Raw genomic sequence first — 26,024 nt, forward strand, 5'->3', positions numbered from 1 at the left:
ACATAGTATATAACATGCTGTGCTATACTATATTAAACATATTGTACTATGCATACTTTGCTATACTATACTATGTATGTATGTATATTATGCTATACTATACCATGTGTAGTATAATATGTACAGCATAGTATGCTATGTAAAGTATAATATAGCATTAACATATAGCATTGTATAGTGTGGATAGTATACAGAGTATGCATAATATATGTAAGTGTATTATTAGGATAGCATAGCATAGCAGAGTAATTTTTGTCCTTTTCTTCCTCCCCTGAAGGCGTGGCAGTTTTTCCTTTCTCTGATTACAAACCAGCATTCTGGAACCATCCGGTTGAAGTCACAGAGCCCTGAGTGGTGGGGTGATGTGGAGGTGAGCTGGTATGTTCCTGACTCTACCCACCTGTCATGACACTGCCTTCACCAATTCTCCCTGGCCAGGTGTTCCCTCCGTGACTTCCGCTTACCCGTCTCCTTGAAGCACTGTTCTTGGCTTTGTGGTTTATTTGCTTCTGTCTTGGCCACTAGGATGTAAGCCCCCCAAGAGTCTTATTTTGTGCTCTGTCTCTGTTCTGCTGTCTCCCCAGCATCTAGAAAGTGTCTGTTGAATGATGGCTAGACTGCAAGTTCTGTGGCAAGGATTGCCCCCCTGCCTTACATCATGTCTTATACCAGCACTGGGTGACTGCTACCCCCCCCCACCTGTGCCCTCCCCTGCTGACTGCTTTAGTCCCCACTTGCCCCCGGTCTTTGTACAGGCCGTGCCCTCTGCCTGGGACACTCTTCTCACCTCATAGACCCATTAACTCCTGCGTGCCCTTCAAGTCAGTTTGGCCACCTACCCTGACAGGAGCCCTTTCCTGCCCTCTGCCTCCTCCTCTGTCCTCTGTATTTCCCCTGTCACAATGCTGTCATACCTTCTTCTTTTTAAAAAATATTTATTTTTGAGAGACAGAGAGAGAGAGAGAGAGAGAGAGAGAGAGAGAGCATGAGCAGGGGAGGGGCAGGAAGAGAGGGAGACACAGAATCTGAAGCAGGCTCCAGGCTCTGAGCTGTCAAGAGAGCCCGATGTGGGGCTTGAACTCACGAACCACAAGATCGTGACCTGAGCCAAAGCTGGACACTTAACTGACTGAGCCACCCAAGTGCCCCAATACTGTCATACCTTCTTGCAGTTACTGTGTTTATCTGCCGGTCTTCTCCCTGGGCTGCCAGCTTGCAAGCATGGGACTGTGTGTACCCTGCTCACTAGTCCATCCTTCGTCCTTAGGGACAGCACATAATAGATGCTCCCATACTCATAGGATGAACCAATGGATGCTGATCACAGCCAACCTGTGACCTCTTGGTCCACTCAAGGCAGACCCAGAGATGCAGGTGGGGGGGGGGGGTTATAGGCCCCTTGTCTGCATGAAGGTTTCCACTGATCCTCTCCCCTGTAGTCGTCATGGGCAGGACCAAGAGAGTGGCCCGCGTCCACTGTTTTTCTCTCTCTCTCCCCCCGCACCCCCTTCTCTTCCTTAAGTGGGATTATCTGCTTTCTCAGTTATAAAAATAACACACACTTGGGGCGCCTGGGTGGCGCAGTCGGTTAAGCGTCCGACTTCAGCCAGGTCACGATCTCGCGGTCCGTGAGTTCGAGCCCCGCGTCAGGCTCTGGGCTGATGGCTCAGAGCCTGGAGCCTGTTTCCGCTTCTGTGCCTCCCTCTCTCTCTGCCCCTCCCCCGTTCATGCTCTGTCTCTCTCTGTCCCAAAAATAAAAAAAAATAAAAATAAAAATAAAAATAACACACACTCATTGTAAGACTTCTGAGCTACTCTTGTCTTTTAGTGTCCACACACTTATTCTATGCAAGGGCTATTAATTAAACGCCTACTGTATGCCAGGTGCCACACCAGGCACTGGGGATGCACATGGCAAGACACGGTCCCTACCTTCCAGGGTCGTACGCTCAGCACCTATTCTGCATTTCAGGTTACCTCCCGCCGCTGCGCACCTTACAAGGCGGGGTCTGTTTTCTGTTCACTAGCCCAGTGCCTCAGACTCACATCCATGGAGGGCTCGCTCAAATCGACTCCCGGGTCCCACCTCCAGTTGCTTGTTCAGATCTGAGGTGAGTCCGCTAAGTTGCAATTCTAACAGGTTTCCTGATGATGTTTATTCTGCTGGCCAGAGGAACCACACTTTGAGAAACACTGCCCTAGGCGCTGCCACCCTTACAGTTTTCAGAAGTTATGCGCGTCTGTTATCTCATTCAGTGTCTCAGAATCGCTCACCCGAGAGTGCCTACGACTGGTGAGCACTGCACTGGACTTTTAAGCCCGGGTCTTCCTATGGGATGCTGCCCACTCTTAGTCGTACCAGGTGGCACCTGCAATCCCCACCGCCACAGGACTCCCGAGAAAGCCATGATGGGTCCACTCAGAGCAAGGGAGGTCAAGTTGCAGAGGAAGGCTCCAGGAGAACATTTCTTGGAGGGAGGGATGCAGGGTCTAAGCACTACACTCTGGAAGGAGAACTGGCTTGGGTCCCGACGGGCTGAGAAACGGTGACTTAGTAGAAGAGTTCCTGAACCCCCTCCTCCTTTCTGCAAAGGAAGGGAGCCGGCCTGGGGGCCTCCTGAGATAGGTGTGACTGGGGCCCGGATCACTCCACCTGCTTCCCGGCGGCCGCTCTGGAAGCTCTGGCTGAGAGGCCCCCCTCCCTCTGCCCCAGCACCTCCCTCTGCCAGGACTGGCTGTGCAGGATGGAAAGTCTGAGGGCCACAGCCTGGCCAGACCGGCAACTCAAAATAGGCACTTCCTTCTTGGCAGTGAGGCAGCCAAGGTGCCAAGGGGTACACAATCCCCCAGTGTTCCCTGGAGCCTTTCGGGCGCTAGGCTGGGCTGCGCACTTCCTCATCTGGGAGGAGGCCTCAGGAGGGGGCGGGAGGGCCCAGCTCTGAGAGGAGCTCTGTGAGTCCCACAGGGAAAGTAAAGGAGACGTGGAAAAGTGTGAACTTGGAAGAGGGAGTCCTCTGATGTTGTATATGTGAGCAGGAAGCCAGACCTACCCAGTTCTGGGGAAGAAAAATAAGCTCTGGAGACCTATTTTTAGAAAGCGGCAAAATTCTGTTTCTCAGTAGGCGGTGGAATTTAAATCTAAAACTTGTTTCATTGCTGAAGTAACCACAGGACTGCATGTAGGAATGGGGCCATGGTGAGCAGTCATGTCTGAGTGAGGCTATTAGGCTAGTGCCCACTCACCCCTCATGGCACTGTACTTGCTCATGGCCATTCCAGAAGTCTCTGTAGGAATTCTCTTGCGGGTTTTGTGGTGGTAATGATGATCAGGTGGAGATGGTAATGATAATGGTGATCAAGATAATGGTGGTGATATTGATGCTGGTGGTGATGGTGATGATGTTGGTGAAGGTGTTGTGCCAGGCCTACACTTGACATATGTGATCTCATTCAGTCCTTACAACAGCCTTATGAGGTGGCTATAGGTCACCCCCATTTTTTCAGGTGAAGGAAGTGAGGCTCAGAGAAGTTAAGTCACACAGCCAACTATCATAGGGCTGGGATTCAAACTCAGGTCACGATACCAACAAAGCCTGCTCTATATGAACCCATCACAAACTCTCAGATTTGGGAGGGGCGACACTGAGCACAATTCCTATTGCTTTCCTCCTCCAGTGCACTTGCACCGTCTGTTTGCACACCTCCATGGCGATGGGACTCACACTCCCGTGAACACTTCTTTCCTTTCAGTCAGCTCTAGCCCCGCGAGAGCTCCCTGTGTGCAGCTCAAGTCTCTCTTTGTAGAATTTCTCCGGCTGCACCGAATTATCTGTTCTGACAGCCCCGTAAGCCTCTGGAGGCGGCTCCCATAGCCTCTGAAGGCCTTTCTGTCTGTGGGTCCGACATGCTCAGTCTTCTTAATGGTCTCTGCTCCTCATAAAGCCCCGTGGGGTTCATGTGAAGCCTGGAATTGCATAGAGCACACTGAGTGCAAGGTATACCTCTGAAGGTGGATCCGACTTCTAGAAATAGCAAGTGGTCATTTGGAATCACTGTGCACGTGGATGATTAAGCTGAGGGGAAAAAAAAGCTGGTTTAAAAGATAAAATTGAGTAATTTTTAAATCTGGCCCAAACTGGCACTGAAAGTGGTTATTCCTAGAAGAAATGAACCAAAACATAATTAAACCCCAGCAACATTCGTTATTAGATGAAGGCTGGAGCCTCGCAAGGCATGGAGATGCCCAGTTCTCTGAGCTGGCACATCCCAATAAAATGTAGACAAAACTCCACCTGCGAATGTTGGCAGGCTAGTCCTGACTTCCGACATGATCGGGGAAGGACCGCCCCTTTATGCTGCAGTTGTGTCTTGAGTGAAATCTGGTTAGAGATTTAAAATGGGGAGATGGGAGCGCCCGGGTGGCTCAGTCGGTGAAGCGTCCGACTTCAGCTCAGGTCATGATCTCACAGTTCATGAGTTCAAGCCCCGCACAGGGCTCTCTGCTGTCAGTGCAGAGCCGGCTTCGGATCCTCTGTCCCACCCTGTCTCTGCCCCTCCCCTGCTCATGCTCTCTCTCAAAAATAAATGAACAAATAAATAAAATGGGGTGATAAAGGCTAGCCCCAGCACCCTGAGCTGGGTGACCTCCAGCAGAGGGTGAGGCTGAGGCCGAGGCCAGGCATGGGCCGCTGCTCTGCCTTGCCCTGCTCAGAGCACTGATGCTCTGTGCAGCCGGGTCCCGGACTTTCCACTGGAGCCTGGCTGCCTTTCCAGTAACAACCACAACTTCAAAGGACTGCCAAAGAGCAGATTGGGCAATGTCCCCGGTGAACTCGGCTAGCTGCGTGTGCTGTGTGTGCATGGGAGTCCTGCACAACGTGGGTGTTGGAAACCACGACTGGCAATTCCGGATTCCAAAAGCAAGTCCTGAAGGAGGGAGTGGAGGCATGGAACCTGCTTTGAACTGGATCCCCCGAGGCAGGGGTCACCCGCAGCAGCTCCAAGAACCCCAGCCCGCTGAAAGGCCTTTCCCAGGCCCAGGGACACAGTCCCATTCCTCTCTCCAGCTCTGCACAGCCCACTGTAATGCTCTCTCCACCAAGCCTGACTGGCGGAAATGGGTCCGTCTTCACCTGCCTTCCCTTCTTTCCCTATAGACGCCCCGCCCTCTGGTCCCTGGGAGCTGAGGGGTAGCTGCACGTCAGGGATGAGCCCCAGTGAGTGGCGGGCAGACAGAACGCTTTGGGAAGTGGCTCCGTGCAGGACAAGAAGGGCTGTGTTGAGGGGAAAGGAGATGGTGATCTCGGGGACCCTGGGGAGGGTTAGCCCTCTCCACGCCGGGGAGAAGGGACAGCTGGCAGGCATCAGCCTGCGGCAGCTTGGGCAGCTTCAGAGGGTGTGGAGAGCGGGGCATTTGCACCCCCTGCAACCAGGGTATGGACCTACTAGCCCCCCCATTCCTGCTGAAGAGGAGAGAAGGCTGCATTTTCTTATCTGTAAGGGGTTATCACACCCCCACCCGAAGGCAGCCACAAGGACTAGGTGGTAATATTTAGTACCACTCACAGTGCCCGGCATACAGACAGGACGCGGAGATTTGCTGAGTGAATCTGTGAACACTGTCATACTCGGCACCACTTGGTTCAACTCCTAAGCTTCACAAATCATTAGTTCCAGGCAACTGTTGTACATTATTAACATTTTAATTGAGTTCATTTGGTCTTTAAGATTGGACTGAAAAATAAAGGGCCTTACAAGAAGTGTCACAAACACACAGACTGTGAGTCGGGAAGAGCCTGGTCGTGGTGCCCCAGCAACTCCGGGAGGCCCTTCCGGAACCTTTCTGCTCTTTGAAAAAATCTTCACAAGGTAGAGGTTATTTCCCCAAATTCAAAATGTTTCGACACCATGTAAGTGAAAGGATAAACTCTGTCCTATCTCATGGACCAGGAAACTATACAACGAGAGGACCAGTGGGAAGCAGAAGAGAACCTTCTAGCATTGCCCTATCAGTAACTCATCGGTGTGTGGCTTCTCTGAGGATTTACATAGTTCTACAAAGACCCCGGATGCCAGAATGCACTTTGGGTAACAAGGGCAAGCCTCTGGCAGCGCGCCCCAATGCTCCAGGGGTGCACACCACTCAGAAACAATCAGCAGGTGCCGAGGTCAGAAACCAACCAACTGGTCACCTAGATGCTAGTGTGCATGCACGTGCAGGCATACGTGTGCGCACAGAGCTCCCTGTTCTCTGCAGCCTTTATGCCTGACACAGATTCCTCGTCCACTCAGCCCCACCCCTTAAAGGCATTTCCAGAACTCAGGTTATTGTTACCCTTGGCACAGTGCTTCACACACAAATACTGGGAGGCTGGTTTATGAAGTGTGACGTGTTTATCAAGGACTAAGTTCCATTAACCTCTGCTTCCAAATGTGAATTCCTACCTCTGGCCTGGGGTCGGACAGCACAGCCACAGCCTTTACAGCAGGTGGCAGGGGGGGCATGGGAGGGGGGTGACCCCTGAATTCTGAACCTAAGCCACCACGCTAGGAGCTCCAGCGACCAGAGAGCAGACCCCGAGGCCCTTCCAAGGGTGGGTCTTCCCTTGGAAAAGGTTTTCTGAACCTCAGAAGCAAGTTCAGCTGGGGAAGTAGCTGGCTTCATGGAGCTTGAAAAAGCGGAGGGAGTCAGGAAAAGCTACCTCGGACTCAACCAGTGGGGCCGGGAGATTCCTTCAGATTCGGTTTTGCTCTAGATCCTGGCACACCCCCAAAGCAGAAAGGCCTGGGGACTGCCAAGGAATCTGGAAGGCAGAAAACAACACCAGGAGGCGTCCCAGGATCACACAGTTCTCAGGGAGGGGTGGACCCTGCTCCCACCTTAGGGCCATTTATGGTTCTTGCAGCCTTTCGCCATTTCGGTTTTCTGGGCCATTTCTGGAAATCACCATGTTTCCCCTGCATTAGCTCACTGTTGACTGAAAGTTCATATGGGTTAGATAATAAGAAGCAATCTTTGCAGAGCCCGGCTGGCAGGTGCGGTGACGGGTGTCTGCCTGGCTCCTGGGGTCAGCAGCGGCCTCCCCAAAAGGCCAGTAGCCAGGAAGAGGGCGAGCTGGCTGCTGATGTCAGTGCTTGGTATTTCTTAAGTGTTAGGATCTGGAACATGTAGGGAAGGGTTTTGTTAACTTTTTTTTTTTTTCAATAAAGAGACATTTTAGAAGGACTAGAAACATTCACACACAAAGGTTGACCATTCTTAATGCTAAAAAGCGTGGGCTAAAAAGCGTGGGCTGGAAAGTGCCCTCTGGTCTCCATCCCACTGCCCGGATTCTTCTCTGGGCAGAGGGACAGATTTCTCCCCAGCAGCGCTTCCACTCATGGGGAAGAGGGCGAACCCTGCGGGCCTGGTCAGCAAGTGGCCGCATTCCTGGCGCAGACACACGGCCAGCGGCCTCTGTTGCAGAGTCCCCATCTTCCCAGGACACGGCGACTCACGGCCCTGCCTTCTCTTTTCTCAGGTATCTGAGAGCAGGGCTTGTCCAGCGAGGAGATTAGAAAAGGATACGAGCTCATTCCCATACGGTAAAGCCAGAGAAAGCCTTGCTGTGAAGAGAACAAACAGAACCTGTTTGGTGGCTTGTCATTTCAATGACAACACGAACCTTTCACAGGTGAGCATTCCTCACACGCCTCCCCTTCCTCCTGCCCCTGGTGGGGGCGGGTGGGCAGGCAGTGGGGTCACCCAGCGGGAGCAGGGGAAAAACACGAAAACAAGTTACATGCCTTCAGAGAACCCAGGGGTTTGATGACAAACATTTAAGAACCCAAGGGAGAGTCGAGGGAGAAAAGTTTATTAAAACTTGCCCAGGCGATAAAAAATCACTCCAAGAAGAAACAATGCCTCATTCTGCTACCTCGTTTAGGGAAACAGCACAGCAGGTACACGTTTCTTGATAAGAGTGTATTGTTTTCATATTTATCTTGTTTCTCTCTCTTCACTCCTCTTGAATAAACATAAAGAACTGATTTCTTAGATCACCTGTACGAAAAACATCACCACCAAATCCTCTGAAGAGTCAGAGTCCTCATAGCCAGAGCGGTTGGAATTTAACAAGAGAACACATTTCTGATTAAAAAAATTTTTATTTATTTATTTTTGAGAGAGAGAGAGAGAGAGAGAGCGCGAGCGAGCAGGGGAGGGGCAGAGAGAGAGGGAGACAGATTCCCAAGCAGGCTCTGCATGGTCAGTGCAGAGCCCAACATGGGGCTCGAACCCACAAACCACAAGATCATGACTGAGCTGAAACCAAGAGTTGGACATTCAGTGACTGAGCCACCCCAGGGCTCCCCGTTTCTGATTTTTTACAAATAAAAAGGCCAATCCTAAGGGTCCCTTGAGGCCTCACTTATGAACTCTGCTAAGGTCTCCATGAAAGCTGGTTTCAAAAGGGGAGGCCCTGTGGGGGCCCCCCCATGAGGAATCTTGCATGAAGAACCCCATAGTGGAGCAGGCTCAGGCCGTGTGCACTTTGAGAGACTCAGTGACACCCTGTGCCTCAACAGGGCTTGTGAGAGGACAGTGTGAGCTGGGGTGAGAAAAGCAGAGATCAGACTTCCTGCCAGTTTTGTGTGGATTAGCAGGCACAGAGAAGTCACCCAGCGGAGCGGGCAGGAGAGGGGCCGGGACAGATGCTTCACTCTGGTAACTGCTAAGTATTACTGTTTGCAGGTGAGACTCTGGTTTGGCCATGTGTACATACCCTCCTAAAAGCAAAAAATTTTCTTCCCCCTGATTTCAAGTATTAAGATAAATGGAGAATGATTTACAGGTATCACGTTGAAAACAATTAGGCACTTAAGATTCATCTTTTCTTTTCGTTACAATTTTGCTTTGAAATGTGGTCCTTACAATTCCCTTGAAGATGACCCCTTGTGAATGTCTAATGCCTCTTTGCAAAGTAGATGTTTTTGTTAATGTGATACGCACACATACAGGAGTTAGTTCATCAGCAGCTGTAATTTGAGCCTCATACAAAACATGGCTTTCATTACTAGGGTTCGGGGCCCAAGAAATGACCAGATTAATAGCCAGTATAATTATGAATAAATAGAAGGAAAGGTTATAACCACTTAAAATAACTGAGTATAAGTATAAAATGCAAAAACAAAGCTGTTTATACTTAAATCTCTACATTTATTTTTCCAAAAATGTCATTACGAGAACAAATATACTCCTGCATAGTCAAGTTCACCTTAATCACAATGAAGTCATAGGATAACTTAAAAGAGATAATCCTCGTATTTAAAGGATGTTTAAAATGTCAGCCATAATCAAGACCCTCTAATTTGAAACACCATGTACGGCATCTCACTTTGTAAAAAGGTAATACATCCCTCAAGACTTCTTCAAACAAATCCAACATAAATAGGAGTACAATAAAAACTATTTTCAAAACCAAAAAAAATCAAAGCACCTATTTAAATTAAATCCATCAAGAGTCTATAAGATTATTTCAGGAGGACACGGGCCGGATGAGACACTAAAAACTATAGTTCTAAGGAAAAAAATGACAATCATTTTATGTAACTTGCTATAAGGCAGATACATACTATATACGAATACTATAAAGGATGCACTTCACAGCACACTTAAAAGTATGAATTGAAATAATACTCAACAGGAAGAAACTGATTCTGTGACACTGGCTGAGACAGAATAACAGAAGGGCGTGACTTAAAAGCGTGGCCCTTCCCAGTCTATTTTTAGAGGCTTAAGACTCCAGCCTTAAATAGTTTTAATAATGCTTGTGGCTACAACTCAGCTTGTAAAACATAGTCTGGGAGAATACAGTTCTTTTCACATCGTGTAAACCAGTTTGCTGCTTTTTCCCCTTGAAAACGAATCCCAAGGTCTTGCTCCCAGAACACGAAGGGGTCTTAAGAATTTCTTTGTTTCCGTCTGTTCGGTAGCTGCCTTGGAACATGCACAACTAAAATTGGGTGATAAGCTGAAAGCAGGTTAAAATTTGGTGATACATCTCTTAAAAGTGTTCTTCTCTAAAGAAGGAACTGTCTGCTTATCTGGAAGCCTACCTGGGCTATTACTCTTCTTGTGTACAGAGCAACTTATGGGTGAGGAGAAAGCACTTTGATTATGGAGATGTGCCCTTTTCAAGGTGCTAGTCTCGATGTCACCCATCACAGCTGGGACAGCAGCATCTGTCAAGGGAACGGGAAGGCCTGTCTCGCATCCTGTAGTCACTTGATAGGGTTTTAAGAAGTTTATGTATGTGTACTAATGAATGTGTATACGATACCTGTGTGTGTGTGTGTGTGTGTGTGTGTGCGCGCACATAGGCTTCTATAAACACATATTATGTACACGTATATACACAATACACACTCACCCACGTATCCCCCAGTGACATGGCCCCCGCGGTCTGATCAGACTTGCTTTCTGAAAATTACCACCTTTTCCAAATCCACCCTTTTCCATTCCACTCCCAGAACTCAAAATTATAGTAAATCATACTCTAAAGGTTTCATTTCAATTTTCAATTAAAAAACAGGCAAACCAAATTCTACCCAGAAACAAAGGCACGTCTAGGGCTAACACACCATCCTTTATCCTTCAGAACCAAACAGAAGACCCAAAGAAGTATTTGAAGACATTACAAAAATTAAACAGGCATTTCGTTTTTATTTTCTTAGAAAAGGAGGGGGAGATCGCTGTCATAGATAACTGAGTGTAAGAGACCTAAACTGGCTTGCGTGTCACGTCCTTGGGATACAAGTCAACATTAGGGACTGAAGAATAACAAATCAGACCCAATCCCCCTCCTTCTGAATCCTCAAAAGATACGATGGCATTTCGGGTGTTAACGGTTATTCTCTGAGCCCCCGGAAAAAGGAAGACAAGATATGGAGCCGGACTGTCTTTCACAGAAGGCTATTCCTACTCAGATGCGGCCACAGAGCCGGGTGGCACTTACTGTCCCCAGTCCCTCGGCCCAGACCACGGAGTCCTGGCACCTGTCACGTGTCTCCCTGCACAGGGCACAGCCCGGGGGCTGTTGCTCCGCCCCTTACGTGCACACCCCCTGCCCTGGCCACCCAGCCTCCCAGCCCCGCTCTCATTCTCCATCACAAGTTCTCCTTGAGAAGGCCGAGCTTCCGCAGGGCCTCCCGGCGGGCCTCCTCCGTGGAACCGCGGCCAGAGAACTGGACGGTGATGCCCTGGGGTCTGAAGCCCACAGCCCTGGGCAGTGAACCTGACCGCTTCCTAGCATCCTGGCCGCAGTCCGGCTGCCGGTGCTCGTAAAAGCTCTTGCTGGCGTTCTGGCGAGCGAGTTTGCTGGTGAGAGCCGGGTCTGGACGGAAGGTGACAGTTTTTCCGGTCGAGACGAAGGCACTGGGCTCGCTCTTCAGGACGTCGTGGATGCTCTGGAAGCCGTTGGCCAGCGGCGGGGACCATTCCGTCTGGACGCCTCGGGACCGCTGAGCGCCGGGCTGCCCGCCGGCCTGCACGGACACGGCTTCGTGGACAGGGCCGGCCTCGCTCCGGCCACGCGGCCCCTGCTCCGGAGAGCCGCTGCTCCCCTGCTCCGCGAGGTCACCCCCGGGGGCCCGGCCTTCAGGGTCCCCCGGGGACAGGAAAGAGACCCCGTTGATGTTGGCCAACACCCGGGCCTTCCGCTCCTGCACGCTGACCGCCGCCCTGGAGATGGTCTTGTTGAACTCCTTCCCCGCGCTGTTGGTCACGCTGATGTTGCTGGGGAAGCGGTGAACCTTGGGCGCCGGCTGCGCCGGATGTCTGTGCCACGGGAGGCGGCCCCCAGTCCGAGGGGTCGCCGAGGGCAGCGTCCTCCACTCCCCGGGCCTGCCCTCCTCGGTGGGGGACGCCGGTGAAAATGTTTCACTTCCCGCCAACTTCTCGGACATTTTCTGAGCGATAACCAGGGGGGTGGGAACGGAGCGGGGCAGTTTGGGGTGCTCCGCGGGAGCAGCGGGGGCCGGCAGCTCTCTCCTGGGGGGCTCTGTCGCCGGGGCGGCCACCGGCTGGGAGGGCAGCACCGGAGGGGCCTCTGGAGCCTCGGGGTCTGGTGATGGACGACCCTGGGCTTCTGGTTTCCCGCATTCGAGGACCGGACTGTCTTCCTTCCCGGCAGGGCCAGCCCCTGAAAAGGAGGCGGAATCTTCATAAGCTACCACCTTATGTAAAAATAAATGCATCCCATTGCCTTCTTGCTGAATTTAAGAGCCCCCCCCTCCCCCCCAGGGGGACATAATGCCATTGTCAGCGGCAGCACCTCCTGTCGCCTAAACTCCCTGGAACAGTGAAGGAGAAGGTCCTGGGTGAGTCTCACCCCCTACTTGGCAAGAAGGAAACGATCAGTGATGGTGAAAGACTCGCGTCTGAATGCTCGGGACCTGGGACGCGCATCGTGCACGCGCACGCAGGCTTCTAAGGAGGCGAGTAAACAGGAGGGAACGATAACCCTCCTGGGAGGGGGTGTCACCGAGGGAAAATGGAGACGGGACGGACGGGTGGCATCCTCCTCCGCCTAAACAGATACAGATCGCAGGTCACCCAAATACTATTTGCACTTACAATCACGCACCTGTTTCCCACTGCAAAACTGTAAGCCGTGTCTAATTTTTATCCCTGTATCCTCAGAATCTCACCCAACGCCTGCTGGGGCAGGCACTTAAAACCGCTGTGGAAGTATCATGTTAGACACTGATGGGCAAGGCGGCTTTCTCTCCATTAAGTGTTTTCCTTGGCACAAGCAGATGATCTGGCACTTTTAAAGGACCAGCAGGTGCAAATGCATTTTAGGAACTACACTTCAAAGACGTGTGATAAAAACGGGACATCTGTAATTAAGTCTCTTCTTTGAAGACACGGCTGTAAACTAAGCTCCTCATCTGTAGTCTGGAACCCCAGTCTGTGAAATCGGTGTAATGCACAGCCTCACGCGCACACACACGCACACAGAGGGAGAAAAAGTATTTCTAGACGCTTGTGACAAATGGCAGTATTTTGTAGTAAGAGCCAAAATACTTTCCCTTCTGTTTTTCCCTCCACCTTTCTAATCCTTATCCCCTTGCTATGTTTATTTCCAACATCTTTTCCAGTCAGGAGAAACAGTGCAAGACAATCCCACCTCATCCACCCCCTTGCTCTTCTCACAGCACTCAAAGGACAAAAAGCACGCCTCTCCTTTGAGGCTGCCCTGAATCCAACAGACCTGCAAAGTAGACATTAAGCCAAACTCTTGCTGCCCTTTTCCTGTTTTCCTGAACCAGCTAACTTTTTAGCCCAAATACTCCCACCTTGGGAAGTCGTGCCATAGAAAGAGGGGGCATAAGATTGTTCAAAATCTGAGATCAAACCTCACAGGCTAAAAAAATATATATAAACAGAACCTTGTATGTTCTGTTTGTAGAATGAATTGTTATACCTGGAAGTCAATTCCAATTTTCTTTCTTTCTTTTTACTATACAGTAAAGCCTTGGGTTGCAAGTAACATGTTCTGCGAGTGTTCCACAAGATGAGCAAACGTTTCTTTTTTTTTTTTTTTTTTAATATTAACAAAAATTTTATTCATTTTTGAGAGACAGAGTGCGAGCAGGGATGGGGCAGAGAGAGAGGGAGACACAGAATCGGAAGCAGGCTCCAGGCTCTGAGCTATCTGTCAGCACAGAGCCTGACACGGGGCTCAGACTCAAAAGCCACGAGATCATGACCGGAGTTGAAGTTGGACACTTAACCGACTGAGCCACCCAGGCGCCCCAAGACAAGCAAACGTTTCCAATAAATTTTAACTTAATAAACGAGCAAGACTGATATCAGTAGTACGTGATGCTGAACATCACATGATCACAACCGAGCCAATGGTTCTTGAAATTCGCTTTGATATACGAGTGCTTTGGATTATAAGCATGTTTCTGGAACGAATTATGCTCACAAACCAAGGTTTTACTGTATATGAAATAGATTCGTATGGTCTGCCAGTCTCATTCTTTATTCTAGTTCCTTTGAACTTTCCCTTCATGTGTTATCTCCTAATATGCTACGAAAGCATCTACTGGTTGGATACTCAAACTCCACCCTGGAAAAACCCCCACAGCGTCCACACTGGCACACACACGGGAAGACCACAGTGTCCCGAATGACACTAACGAACCGAGTCAGAGGCTGGGGACTGGGCTTTGCTCCTCACCTGCTGTCTCAGTCGCAGCCGGGAGGAACTCGGGTTCCCCCTCCTCAGGTGCCGGCTGCACTAAATCGATGACATCTCCTGGCTCCGAGTGACTGGAAGTGCTCTCGTCCAGAGACCCTGGAGAGTGGGAGTGCACACCGCTGTCACACAGGACTTGCTCCTCACAATCATCTTCCAGGGAATCAATAGTCTCTTCAAAAAACAGGATGACATCCTTTTCCTCATGTGTCAGGTACTTGAGGCTCTCATCATCCTGTGTAACGGGTGTGGGGGTTGGGAACGGAAGGGAGAAAGCAAACAGTTGTTTTGCTGAAGAGAGAAGCCATGACAAAGTCAGGATCTCTTGCAGAGCCCTGGGTGGAATCCACGTCCCTCTACAAGTTCCCGTCGGGGAGGATCTGCCATTCAGGTGGCCCCACTGACAAACCCGTGCCTGTGTCCTCCCCGTGGTACCTGCGTGAAAAAGAACGCTGCCAAGAAACTGTAGCAAGTAAAGCGTCTTAGAATCTATTATTAACTCCAGTCTTATGGCTCCTAGGGAGTCAATGACAGAAAAAGAATTCTTCTCCAAGCCTCCTTGGGAAGGAACACTGTTCTCAACTTCCTGCTCTCTGATGTCTTCCCACAATAGCAGTGGGGGACATCTTTGGATAAAGACAATGGCCATGAATGCACATATTTAGCTTCCTTTCCTCCAGAAACCTCACGAAAACAATAATGGGATTCATTTTTGTTGGAAGGCACCAATCACAAAGACAAAAAAGACGAGGAAAAGAGACAGCAGTAACAGAGTGTGGGAAGTTAGGCAGCCGCAGGACAGGTGCAGCCGACTCCGGAGACCCAAGGAATCTGATTTTTAGCAGCTGTGGGAAGCCGGTGACCCACCTGCTGAGTACAAGGGAGCCCCTCGCTGCCCCCCCATTCGCAGGTGCTGAGGGTACTGGGAGCGGGGCCAAGAGGAGCGGGGCCAAGAGGGCCAAGAGGAAGGGCCACTTCTGTGTAAAGAGCAGAAGTGGTTCAGCAGGAATGAGGTCATCCCGGCAGAAAACTAGATGTTTTTCAAAAGAAGGTAAAAGAGGGATCTGAAGCAGAGTTGACAGTGAGAGACCACAATGAAAACGAGCAGTAAAGGAAGCCAACCTGATGCCCTCTGGACTGAAGTCTGGAAGTCTTCCCTGAGGTATCTGAATCCAAGGGCCAAAGGGGCCGACACCATGGGCTCCCCAACGAAGCAGCTCAGCCACATGCCCCTACAGGGGAGAGGACAGTCAACAAACCCCCTGATTTCTGACCAGCTTCTCAACGTTCTCCTCTTAAACACGTGCACACGCCTAAGGATCACGGAGTCTCACCATGAAAGACGCAGCCGAACAGACAAAAAGGAAAAGAAAGCAATTTACAAAAACAAACTATGCAGAATGATGACAATTTCAACAAGATTACCATTCATATCCTCAGGGAGTTGTGGAGATACGGAATCCATCAAGAATATGATCTTATTTAAAAAAAAAAACCCACAAGACAAAAACACAGCTCTTCGAAATTAACACTCGGACCACAGGACTGAAAAATGAAATAAAAGCCTACAAGGTAAAGTGGAGACACTAGTAAAGTAAAACAAATAGTCAAAATTTGTTTTAAAATAAGGAAGATAAGAAAATCAGAGGATAAGTATGGGAGGGCCAACATCTGAAATAATGAGAGCTCCAGAAAGATAAATCAGAAAAACAGAGGGGAAGAAAGTAATCAAAATAAATAAGTAAAATAAGGAGAGGCCCCTGGGCTGAGAGACCTGAGTTTCCGAATGTAAAGGGGCCGTCAGAAAATCTAATGAACAAGAATGAAACAGACCTATGCGGGCTGAGGGACCTCCCTGTGAAATCTCAGGACACCGATGACACCGGAGGGCAAGGGCAAGATCGTGAAAGCTCCCCAGAGAGAAAAAACAGGTCACAAAACAAAAGACCAGGAATCAGAACAGCAACAGACTTCTCAGCAGGAAGCCAGAAGATAGTGTCATGATTCCTTTAAGATTCGGAGTGAACGGAGAACTAGAATTCTACCCCTAACCAAATTAAGGTTATGGTAGAATAAAGATGTTTTAAGACACGTGAGGTCTACACAGTGCATCCCCCACATATGCCTTTCTCAGAAAGCTTCTGCAGGGTGGTAGGGGAATGTGGTTTTCCCCTAGATGAGGGAGTAAACCAAGAAACAACACAGGACCAGGGGAGGACGAGAGAAAGCCAAAGGGGATCTCGGGACTCAACTGACATCCCCGGGACGTCAGCCGTGCAGACAACAACCAGTCTGATGCACAGCAAGCCAGAGGGCTGAGAGCACAAAGCAAGCAAATAAAACCCGAAAGGTTATTAACCATAGAAAACTATGGTTATGAGAAAATCACATATCTATGAACCCATTTACCTAGAGTAACGTGCACACATATACACACCTACATGCACACACACACACACAACGCATGTATATTAATTATATTCATATTCACAGTAGCGAGAGAACAAAAATGTCCAGGGGTGCCTGGGTGGCTCAGTTGGTTAAGCATCTGACTCTTTGATTTCTGCTCTGGTCATGATCTTGTGGTTGTGAGATCGAGCCCTGCATCAGGCTCTGTGCTAACAGTATGGAGCCTGCTTGGGATTCTCTCTCTCCCTCTCTCTGCATCTCCTTTACTCCCTCGCTCTCTCTCAAAATAAATAAACATTAAAAAAAATGTCCAACAATAAGGGTATGGTTAAACAAATCAAGGCACATTCACAGACAGAATATTACACAGGAATCTTAAATGGTGTTTTCCGAACAATGTAATGCTAAGTGAGAAAAATGCAGATGGAAAGTAAGAGTTGTCTCTCAAGTATGTGCATACTTAATATATACCCACATACATAAAATACTGGGAGGATATAGAGTAAAATGTCAATTAGAAAGCAAATAACAAATGGGTAGGAGTTAAAAGTCGTGTCCTCTAGTGAGTAGGAAGTTGGGGGAGGGGTGCTTTTCATAACACTTTGAAGCTACTTGACCCTCTATGAGTGTGAACTTTGATAAAACAACAGAAAAGGTGTGGAAGCAAACTCAGTTAAGAGCTGACCCAGGCGGTGCAGGGGAATGCTTTTCACACTGGGATCTGAGAGGTTACGCAAATGCGCGCCAGCCCGCCCAAAGCACCTGACTCCCAGACCATCCCAGAGCCTGCTGGCTCCACAGATTTAGAGACCGTTCTTTCGTTTAAGGCATCCATTTGTTTTTGGTATAATTAACCCAAGAATACATGCAAATGTCTCCACCGGGCTTGACTGTATTAGCTTGATCCTCAAGGCCGGAGGATTCAGGGAAAGGCACCTGTCTGCACCCGGGTTCGGTGGGCAGACAGAATGGAAAGTCTCTGGAGAGAGATCCACAGCATGGGTTGGGTCAGGAGACAGAGCAGAATGCGGCTCGGGAGAATAAGCAATACACATCCACCAGATATAAACCTATATACAAGTGCTGGGTCACAGATATGTGTCCATTATGGTAGATACAAACAGTTCCCCCAAATGCCTGTCCCAGTGTGATTCCCATGGGCACGCCTGCTTGTTCTCCCCATGCAGCTGGCATACGCGAGTCTCATTCTGATGTCCGGTCCGTTCCCAAGAAGATGAACAGTGTTGGGCCATGTTTTTTCCCCATGATACTTAACTGGCCATTTGGAGATCCTCATACAAAGTGCCTGTTCAAATCTTTTGCCCATTTTTCTATCCAGTTGTCTTTTTAAAAATACAGGACTATACATACTAGATAGAAATCTTTTACTGGAAATATTTATTGCAAGTATCGGCCACTACTCACTAGCTTCCCTTTTCTCTCTCTTAATGGGAGTCTTGTGATGGCTAGTCCTTAATTTTAATGTAAAGTTTCATGGTTAGAGTTTTTTGTGTCCTATTTAGGAAACCACTACCAACTCCATGGTCATGGAGATACTCACCTGTTTTATTCTAGAAGAATTATTTTTAACTTTCCATATTCAGTGCGACAATTAATCTGGAATGAACTTTTATGTATGGCGTGAGGTCAAGAGTCATTGTCTTCTTTCTTTTTTTAATGTTTATTTATTTATTTTGGAGAGAGAGAGATAGCAGGCAAGCAGGAGAGAGGGGGAGAGAGAATCCCAAGCAGGCTCCAAACTGTCAGTGCACAGCCTGCCACGGGTCTCGAACTCACAACCACGAGATCATGACCAGAATGGAAATCAAGGGTCAGATGCTTAACAGACTGAGCCACCCAGGTGCCCCTCATTGTTTTCTAAGTTGACATCCAATTGTCCAGCACCGGACCTTGAAAATACTATCCCTGAACACTGCATATTCCCTTGGTTGTAAGTCAAATGACAGTGTACGTGTCTGTCTGTTTATGAATTCTCTTATCTGTTTGTCTACTTGTCTACTCATATACCACTAACACAGTGGTATTTTTCTTTTTTAAAGAAAAATAAAGTGGTATTTTTCTTTTTCTTTTTTAAAAATGTTTACTTTTGAGAGAGAAAAATAAACGTGTACCCAAGAGCAGGGGAGGGGCAGAAAGAGAGGGAGACAAAGAGCTGAAGCAGGCTCTGCATTGACAGCAGAGAGCCGAACGTGGGGCTTGAACTCACAAATGTGAGATCATGACCTGAGCCCAAGTCTGTTGCTTAACTGACTGAGCCACCGAGGAACCCCTAAAACATTGATTTAATTATTACAAGTCTCCAGATCTGGTAGTTTAAAGCCCTCCGGTTCTGCTGTTCGTCTTTAATTCTGTGATAGCTCTTTCGACCCTTTTTACTTCCATGTAAATTTTAGTATCAGCTTGTCAGTTTCCAGACACCCAGCTACACACACACACCCACACACACACACACACACACACACACACACACACACACACACCCCTCTGCCGGGACTTTGACGGGGACTACACAGAAGTTCCTCAAGTTGAGGAGAACTGAATTTTCCAACGTTCTGACTCCTCTAATATGGTACACGCCCTCACTTACTCAGATTAGTGGCTCTCACACTGTGGCCCTTCGACCAGCAGCCACAGCACCTAGAACTACAAATGCTTGGGCCCCACCTTAGATCTGCTGCATCAGGAACGTTAAGGGCCTCCAGTCTCTGTGTTAACATACACTCTGGGAAATACTGACGTGCTAATGTTGGGTAGGCACTGATTTGGTTCTGTGACTTCTCTTGAGAATGTCTTGCAGTTTCCAGCCCGAGCCACCCAGGTGTCCCAAGTGTGTTTGTTTGTCTGTTTAAACATTTTTTTTTTACATTTATTTATTTTTGAGAAACAGAGTGAGACAAAGCGTGAGCGGGGGTGGGGCAGAGAGAGAGGAGACACAGAATCTGAAGCAGGCTCCAGGCTCCGAGCTGTCAGCACAGAGCCCGACATGGAGCTCGAACTCACAAACTGAGATCGTGACCTGAGCCGAAGTCGGACGCTCAACCGACTGAGCCACCCAGGTGCCCGAAGTGTGTTTGCTTTTAAGATAATGAGTGGGTTTTGGATTTTGTCAAATCTCTTTTTATGTATTATAGTGGTTCTCAGCAGGTGGAGAGGTTCCCCTTCACAGGGCATTTGGCAGTGCCTGGAAACACTTCTGGTTGTCACAGATGAGTGGGCACCGCTGGCATCTAGGGGGTGGAGGCCAGGAGCGGTGTTCCACATCCCATAGGACAACTCCCCACATAAAGGATGATGTGGCCGAGGAGGCTGAGGAGAGACGATCATACCCCTTTTCTCCTTTATTCTGTCCAAGAGCTGAATTGCAATGATTGATTTTCAAATATTAAACCAACCTTGCATTCTTGGAACACGACCAATCTGGTTGTGATGCTATCTTTTTTATACATCACTGAATTTGATTTGCTAATATTTTGTTTAGACTTTCTGCATCTCTGTTCACAAGACAGACTGGCCTGGAATTTTCCTCTTTTTGCCATCAAGTTTTGTATATATGTTTTTAAAATGTCAAGTTTTACAAGCACCTGGGTGGCTCAGTCGGTTGAACGTCTGACTTCGGTTCAGGTGATGGTCTTGCAGTGTGTGGGTTTGAGCCCCACCTTGGGCTCTGTGCTGACAGTTCAGAGCCTGGAGTCTGCTTCGGATTCTGTGTCTCCCTCTTTCTCTCTGCCCCTCCCCTGCTCTCATTCTGTCTCTCTTTCAAAAATTAAATAATAAACATTAAAAAAAATTTTTTTAAATGTCAACTTTTGGAACAATGTGCCCTAGGATTTTAATTTTAGTTCTTAGCTTATCTTTTTGCTCCACCTTTCCTGAGATGTTTTGGGGGTGGGGTGGGGAGGAAAGACTGAGTTTAAGAATATTTTTCTCTAGCTGAAATTAGAGCAGGTTCATATTAACTAGATCCGTGTAATTTTATCAGTCTGCATACCTAGCAGTGTACAGTCCCTGAAAACTTCAACACTCCCTGTAAAAACAGGATCAGTGTGAAAGGCATTAGAAGAGGGGCAAGGTACCGTGAGGGAAAATGGGCATAAAGCGTTCCTGACTATTTTCTATTGAGCACTGGACCAAGGGAAAGAGAAATAGGTTTTAAAAAACCCAATACGGTCATCTACAGAACATGTGACTAAGGAATTTACACTTTATTCTGAGAATTCCAGGATCCAGCCCTATCTACTTTTCACATTTCATCTCTTTACTGCTCTCACCTTTCTCCTCTACTGCAGGGGTGGTAACTCCCTCCGTAAGGGGACAGGGAGTAAATATTTTAGGTTCTGCAGGCTTTACCATGGCAACTACTCAACTCTGCCCATGTAGTGTGAATGTACAGTGTGTTAACGAACGGGTCTAGCTTTGTTACAATAAATCTTTACAAAGGCAGTGAGGGTCCAGGGGTGCCTGGGTGGCTCAGTCAGTTGAATGTCCAATTTCAGCTTGGGTCAATGATCTCGCGGTCTGTGGGTTCAAGCCCCATGTCAGGCTCTGTGCTGATGGCTCAGAGCCTGGAGCCTGCTTTGGTTTCTATGTCTCCCTCTATCTCTGGCCCTCCCTGCTCATGCTCTGTCTTCTCTTTCTCAAAAACATATAAACAACAACAACAAAAAACCACAGGTAGGGGCCTAGATTTGGTCCACAGGCTGTAGTTTGCCAACTCTTGCTCCGTACTCTAATCAGATCAAACCACCTGACATCTCCTGTGCCTGTGTTCACATCATCAGTGCCTGTCCCTGCATAGCCACCTCTTACCTATCCTTTATGGTCCAATTTAAATGTGACCACACTTCCAGCCTACTCCATAGCATCTACTGAATCATACATGCAAATATTTGAGTGTCTATTGAACACGGGCAATGTAAATACAACAGCGTAAATAAAGTTCTTGCTGTCTAGTTGATCATCTAAAGAGGGCTTTAGATGGGAAAACAGGTATTTACTTCAGAGTCTAGAAATGGCTCTGACGAGGTGACTACAGGGTGTTAAGGAAATGGGTACCAATCCCCAATTTTGGGAAAGGGGTCTGATCTGGAAAACTTTGGTGAGGAAATGATATCTGCCAATAGTCTGAAAGAAGTGGGTGAGAGTCAAACACAGGGGGGCAGTTATATCTGTGTCCAAAGAGGTCACGTTGGCTATCGTGTGAGGAATAGCGAATGTGGGAAGCAACCTGGATGAGATTTCAAGGGTCACCTAAACCAGAGCAGGGGTGATGGGAACAGAGGAGGAGACGAGATTTGACAGAGATTTAAAGTGTAGAATCAGGGGCACCTGGTTGGCTCGGCTGGTTAAGCGTCCGACTTGGCTCAGGTCATGATCTCATGGTTCCTGAGTTGGAGGCCACGTCAGGCTCTGTGCTGACAACATGAAGCCTGACTGGGATTCTCTCTCTCCCTCGCCTCTGCCCCTCCCCCACTCACGTGCTCTCTCTTCCCCTCCCTCATTGCCTCTCCACGCCCCCTCTCTCTCAAAATAAATAATAAACTTAAAAAAGAGAGAAATAAAACAGAGAACCAGCACCTCCTATTAGCTTCTCTCCTGTAGCTGTCCCTCACCCAGGGCTGCAGCCCCACTGGGGTGTTCACCCTTAAAGAGGAGCCTTGTGTGGGAGGCACCCCTGAACCACCCACAGAGCTTACAGGCTGTCTCGTCACTGTGACCAAAACGTCAGCTGCCTCCTCGCCATGTCTGTCTGCTTTGTCCCTCTGCCAACCAGAACAGGAAAGCTTCCTCCGAAATCCAGCGACACCGTTCATTTTGTGATTTTTCTAGGATTTCTTGAACACTGGTGGGATCATCTGGAAGGTCACAGTGTATGGTGTAGGGCATTCCTGCCTCCTCTTTCCCCCACATACCTCCATCTTACCAGACCACCCTGTCCCCTATGCATTCAGCACTCAGCCTCCTAACTCTCCTGCTTCCCCAGACTCACCGTAAGACATGTCAAATGTGTCTCCTCTCCAGGCGGAGTAGTTTAGCACAGTGATGGAACAGAAAAACCTTGCAAGTCTAAAATCACTAGTGCTCTTGGCATAACAGAGGCCCCTGTAATTAATAATTACAACCATCACGGGTGGTTAGGATGATGTGATAGTGGTAACAACCATAATCAAATAAGACATCTGAGGAAATATATTAATGCTCCCTACCCTCTTCCTCCTACTTTGCCTTCCCCAATTCAGCGTTTCGATAGGGCTATGCACAAGTTTCTTAGAGAATCTACTTTGGTTAGGTGTACAGACAGTAAAATTAAACGGGCAACTGGCCTGTACCAGCCCTTCAGCTTAAGACACATGCCGACTTCTGACACCAAGTGAGGGGCGAAAATAGGAACAGAGCATAAAACCCCCGCAGATCTAATCCAACATCAAAGCAAGAAGTCCCAACATAAGATTTCATTTGGAAAATAGGCTTAGGGAGTGCCTGGGTGGCTCAGTCAGTTAAGTGTCCGACTCTTGATTTCAGCTCAGGTCATGATCCCACGGCTCGTGGGATGGAGCCCTGTGTCAACACTGAGTCTGCACTTGACAGTGCGGAGGCCTCTGGGGATTCTCTCTCTCTCTCTCTCTCTCTCTCTGCCCCTCCCCACCTGTGGGCACTCGTGCTCTCTCTCTCTGAAAATAAACAAACATTTAAAAATATATTATTTTTAAAAAAAGAAAAGAAGATGGACTTAGAAAGGGCAGGCCCCACGCAACCATTTTGTGTTCTGAGACAGATTCCAGGACCCACAGGACAAAAGACACAACACACCGATCAATCAGTCCAGCTCCTTCACTGGAAGATGTGACGCCAGGTTCAGAGGCAATGAAATGACTCCGAGGGTCATACAGCTGCTAACTACTCCATGGCGTGGCCGAGACTAGAATTAGTCTATTCTTGCTTTTTGCTTTGTTCACCTCATTTCTGTTTCTAATGACATACTTATCCAAGCTCAGAGGCCGGGGTCCTCAAAAACTCAGATTCTTGCATCCTCACCCCATCTGGGGTCTCTCCCTGGGGCTAGAGGCTGGCACAGGCCGCGAGCCTGGCGTGTGTGCCCGCGCGCCTTCTCTGTGCTCAGGCTGGCCTTGAGCGCTGACCTGTGGGGCACGGCCCCCCCAAAAAAGCTGTGGGCTCAGTCTGCTGCCTGACTCCCCAGACCAAAAGCTGCCCTCCACACGAACCGGGCCTCTGCCTGCACCTGGGAAGGGAGGAGAAGGCAGAAACAGAGAAGAGCCCAGTGCCAGGGGCAGGGGAACAGGGTCTTCAGGGCCAGGAAAGGGGCACATGCCCCGTCTGTTCCTCCTGTTCCCCTCCCCCCTCCACCCCCCCCCCCCCACGAGATGCTGGCGCGGCCCATCCCCCAGGCAGGGATGCGAGAGAGGGAGACAGGCCTTGAGGAGGAGGCAACGCGTGGAGCACACAGAGGTGGGAACAGGCAAGTGTGTAGAGCCAGGAAGTAGGTGAGAGGGAACTGGAGGGAGACACGGAGTGACGGCTAAAGGGCACGGGGTATCTTTGGGGGTGATGGAAACGTTAAAATAATTTTTTTAATGTTTAATTATTTTTGAGAGAGAGAAAGAGAAAGAATGTGAGTGGGGGAGGGGCAGAGAGAGAGGGAGACAGAGAATCTGAAGCAGGCTCTGCGCGGTCAGCGCAAAGCCCGACGCGGGGCTCGAACCCGTGAACCTCGAGATCATGAGCCGAGCTGAAGTCGGACGCTCAGCCGACTGAGCCACCCAGAATGCCCCGGTGATGAAAATGTTTTCAATGTGATTGTGATGGTGGTTGTACAACTCTGTGAATCTACTAAAAACCACTGACTAGCATACTTTGAATGGGTGAACCGTGTGGTATATGAATGACACCTCAGTACAGCTGTCACATACTGAAAAACAACAGCAGCAGCAAGCAAGGCCGGGGGCTGGTGGCTCATGTGGAGGAGGGAGGAAAGCCAGAGGCCCAGCAGTGGGGGTCCCTGGTGCTTTTGGAAAGCGGCATTTGCTAACTCAGCACCAAAGAACTAAGATAGGAAGTGAGGACAAACGAAAACAGCAGCTTTCTCTGGAAGAAACGAACTGAAGAAAACTCCAGTTTGTGCTAGTGTTTGGAAGGAAGTGGGCTCGCAGCAGAACATTTTTTTAAGTTTCTTTTCTATCAGTGATGTTTGTTCTTTTCTATCAGCCAAATTGTAGCCAATTTGGGCTACAAATCTCCAGACCTGTAAGAACTATGTAGAGAACCATACCTCGCCCATTCGACCCTGCCATGTTGGCATCAGGCAATGTCTGTCAGCCTCCCGGGGAAACACTGCTTTGCTTCAAGAACGTGAGAGTATATACTTTTCTCCCCTAATATGTATATTATGGTCGTGAAGAAATAATCTCTACTATATGCAAACCAGAAAATTCAAAACGCTAAATCTACTTAAGTAATTGCCACGCGTGCTATACGTGTCTCCTGTGAGAAAGGCAAAGTCCTGGTGTTGCTGACGTCTGTACCCTCCTACATGAAGAAGACAGGAGAAAGGTCTGCCTAGTCCCAGCGGAGCTCTGAGAGGAACATCCAGATAAGCTGGATGAGAGACTTTGAAGATCTTATTTAAGATCTTATTTTAATCTCTACACCCCACCTGGGGCTTGAACTTACAACCCCGAGATCAAGAGTCAAATGTTCTACCAACTGAGCCAGCCAGGTGCCATGGATGGCGGGCTTTTATAACGAAAGTTACCAACAGTTCTAAAAGTCAACAATCCTCGATACACCTATGGGAGTGCCGATTTGGGACAGAAGTTTCATTCTGCGGGGAGTGTGGAGCGGAAAAAAAAAAAACCCTCTGTTTGGCTGAACAAGAAAGTTGAGGAGCCCTACTCCTACTAAAATAACGCCTGCCTACAACACTACTGAATTAATTAAGTTCTGAGGCTTTTTTCTTTTAAACAAAGAAATGTGGCTTGACTACTGCAGACTGAGACAATCGTGGTAACTCCTCATGAGGGAGAAAAAAGAAGTAGTAGAACTCACCTCTATTCTAGACAAAAAGAAAGTCATGGACAAGATTACGATGGCTAAAAATATTCTTGAAGTGAACCAAGATCTCTTCACGGCCAGTCTCTTAGGTGGGCAGCCTAGAGTAGTTGTTTTGGCTGAGTGTGAAGTGATGTTCACATTTTCTTTTTACACACACCAAAAATGACCTTCCAGATGCTTGAGTCAGGCTTTGCTGATTTAATAATCTAAGCTGATGAGAGACATCCCCTCCTGCCCCCCCCCCCCCCACCGTCCCACAGCTGAGGCAGAACAGGGGCAGAG

At 48.7% G+C, this 26,024-nt stretch overlaps 1 protein-coding gene and 1 long non-coding RNA gene across 4 annotated transcripts in view; one reads left to right on the forward strand and one right to left on the reverse strand.

Annotated features, from left to right (window-relative positions):
- The first annotated feature begins 279 nt into the window (after positions 1-279).
- The window catches only part of LOC131483598 (uncharacterized), a 36,339-nt gene continuing 10,594 nt past the window's right edge, over positions 280-26,024 (forward strand). The window contains exons 1-3 of the long non-coding RNA XR_009247796.1: positions 280-370; positions 1,973-2,111; positions 7,521-7,673. This is a non-coding gene — a long non-coding RNA (uncharacterized LOC131483598). The remainder of the gene's footprint in view (positions 371-1,972; positions 2,112-7,520; positions 7,674-26,024) is intronic.
- Positions 9,176-26,024, reverse strand: part of PROSER2 (proline and serine rich 2) — a 45,248-nt gene continuing 28,399 nt past the window's right edge. For all 3 annotated transcript variants that reach the window (XM_058681920.1, XM_058681919.1, XM_058681921.1), the window contains exons 3-4: positions 14,229-14,481; positions 9,176-12,179 (exon numbers count right to left, since the gene is read on the reverse strand). In XM_058681920.1, the coding sequence (XP_058537903.1) occupies positions 11,146-12,179; positions 14,229-14,481 (1,287 nt within the window). In that variant the 3' untranslated portion in view covers positions 9,176-11,145. The remainder of the gene's footprint in view (positions 12,180-14,228; positions 14,482-26,024) is intronic.

Source organism: Neofelis nebulosa, chromosome 8 (assembly GCF_028018385.1).
Source record: "Neofelis nebulosa isolate mNeoNeb1 chromosome 8, mNeoNeb1.pri, whole genome shotgun sequence".
NCBI classification, from domain to species: Eukaryota; Metazoa; Chordata; class Mammalia; order Carnivora; family Felidae; genus Neofelis; species Neofelis nebulosa.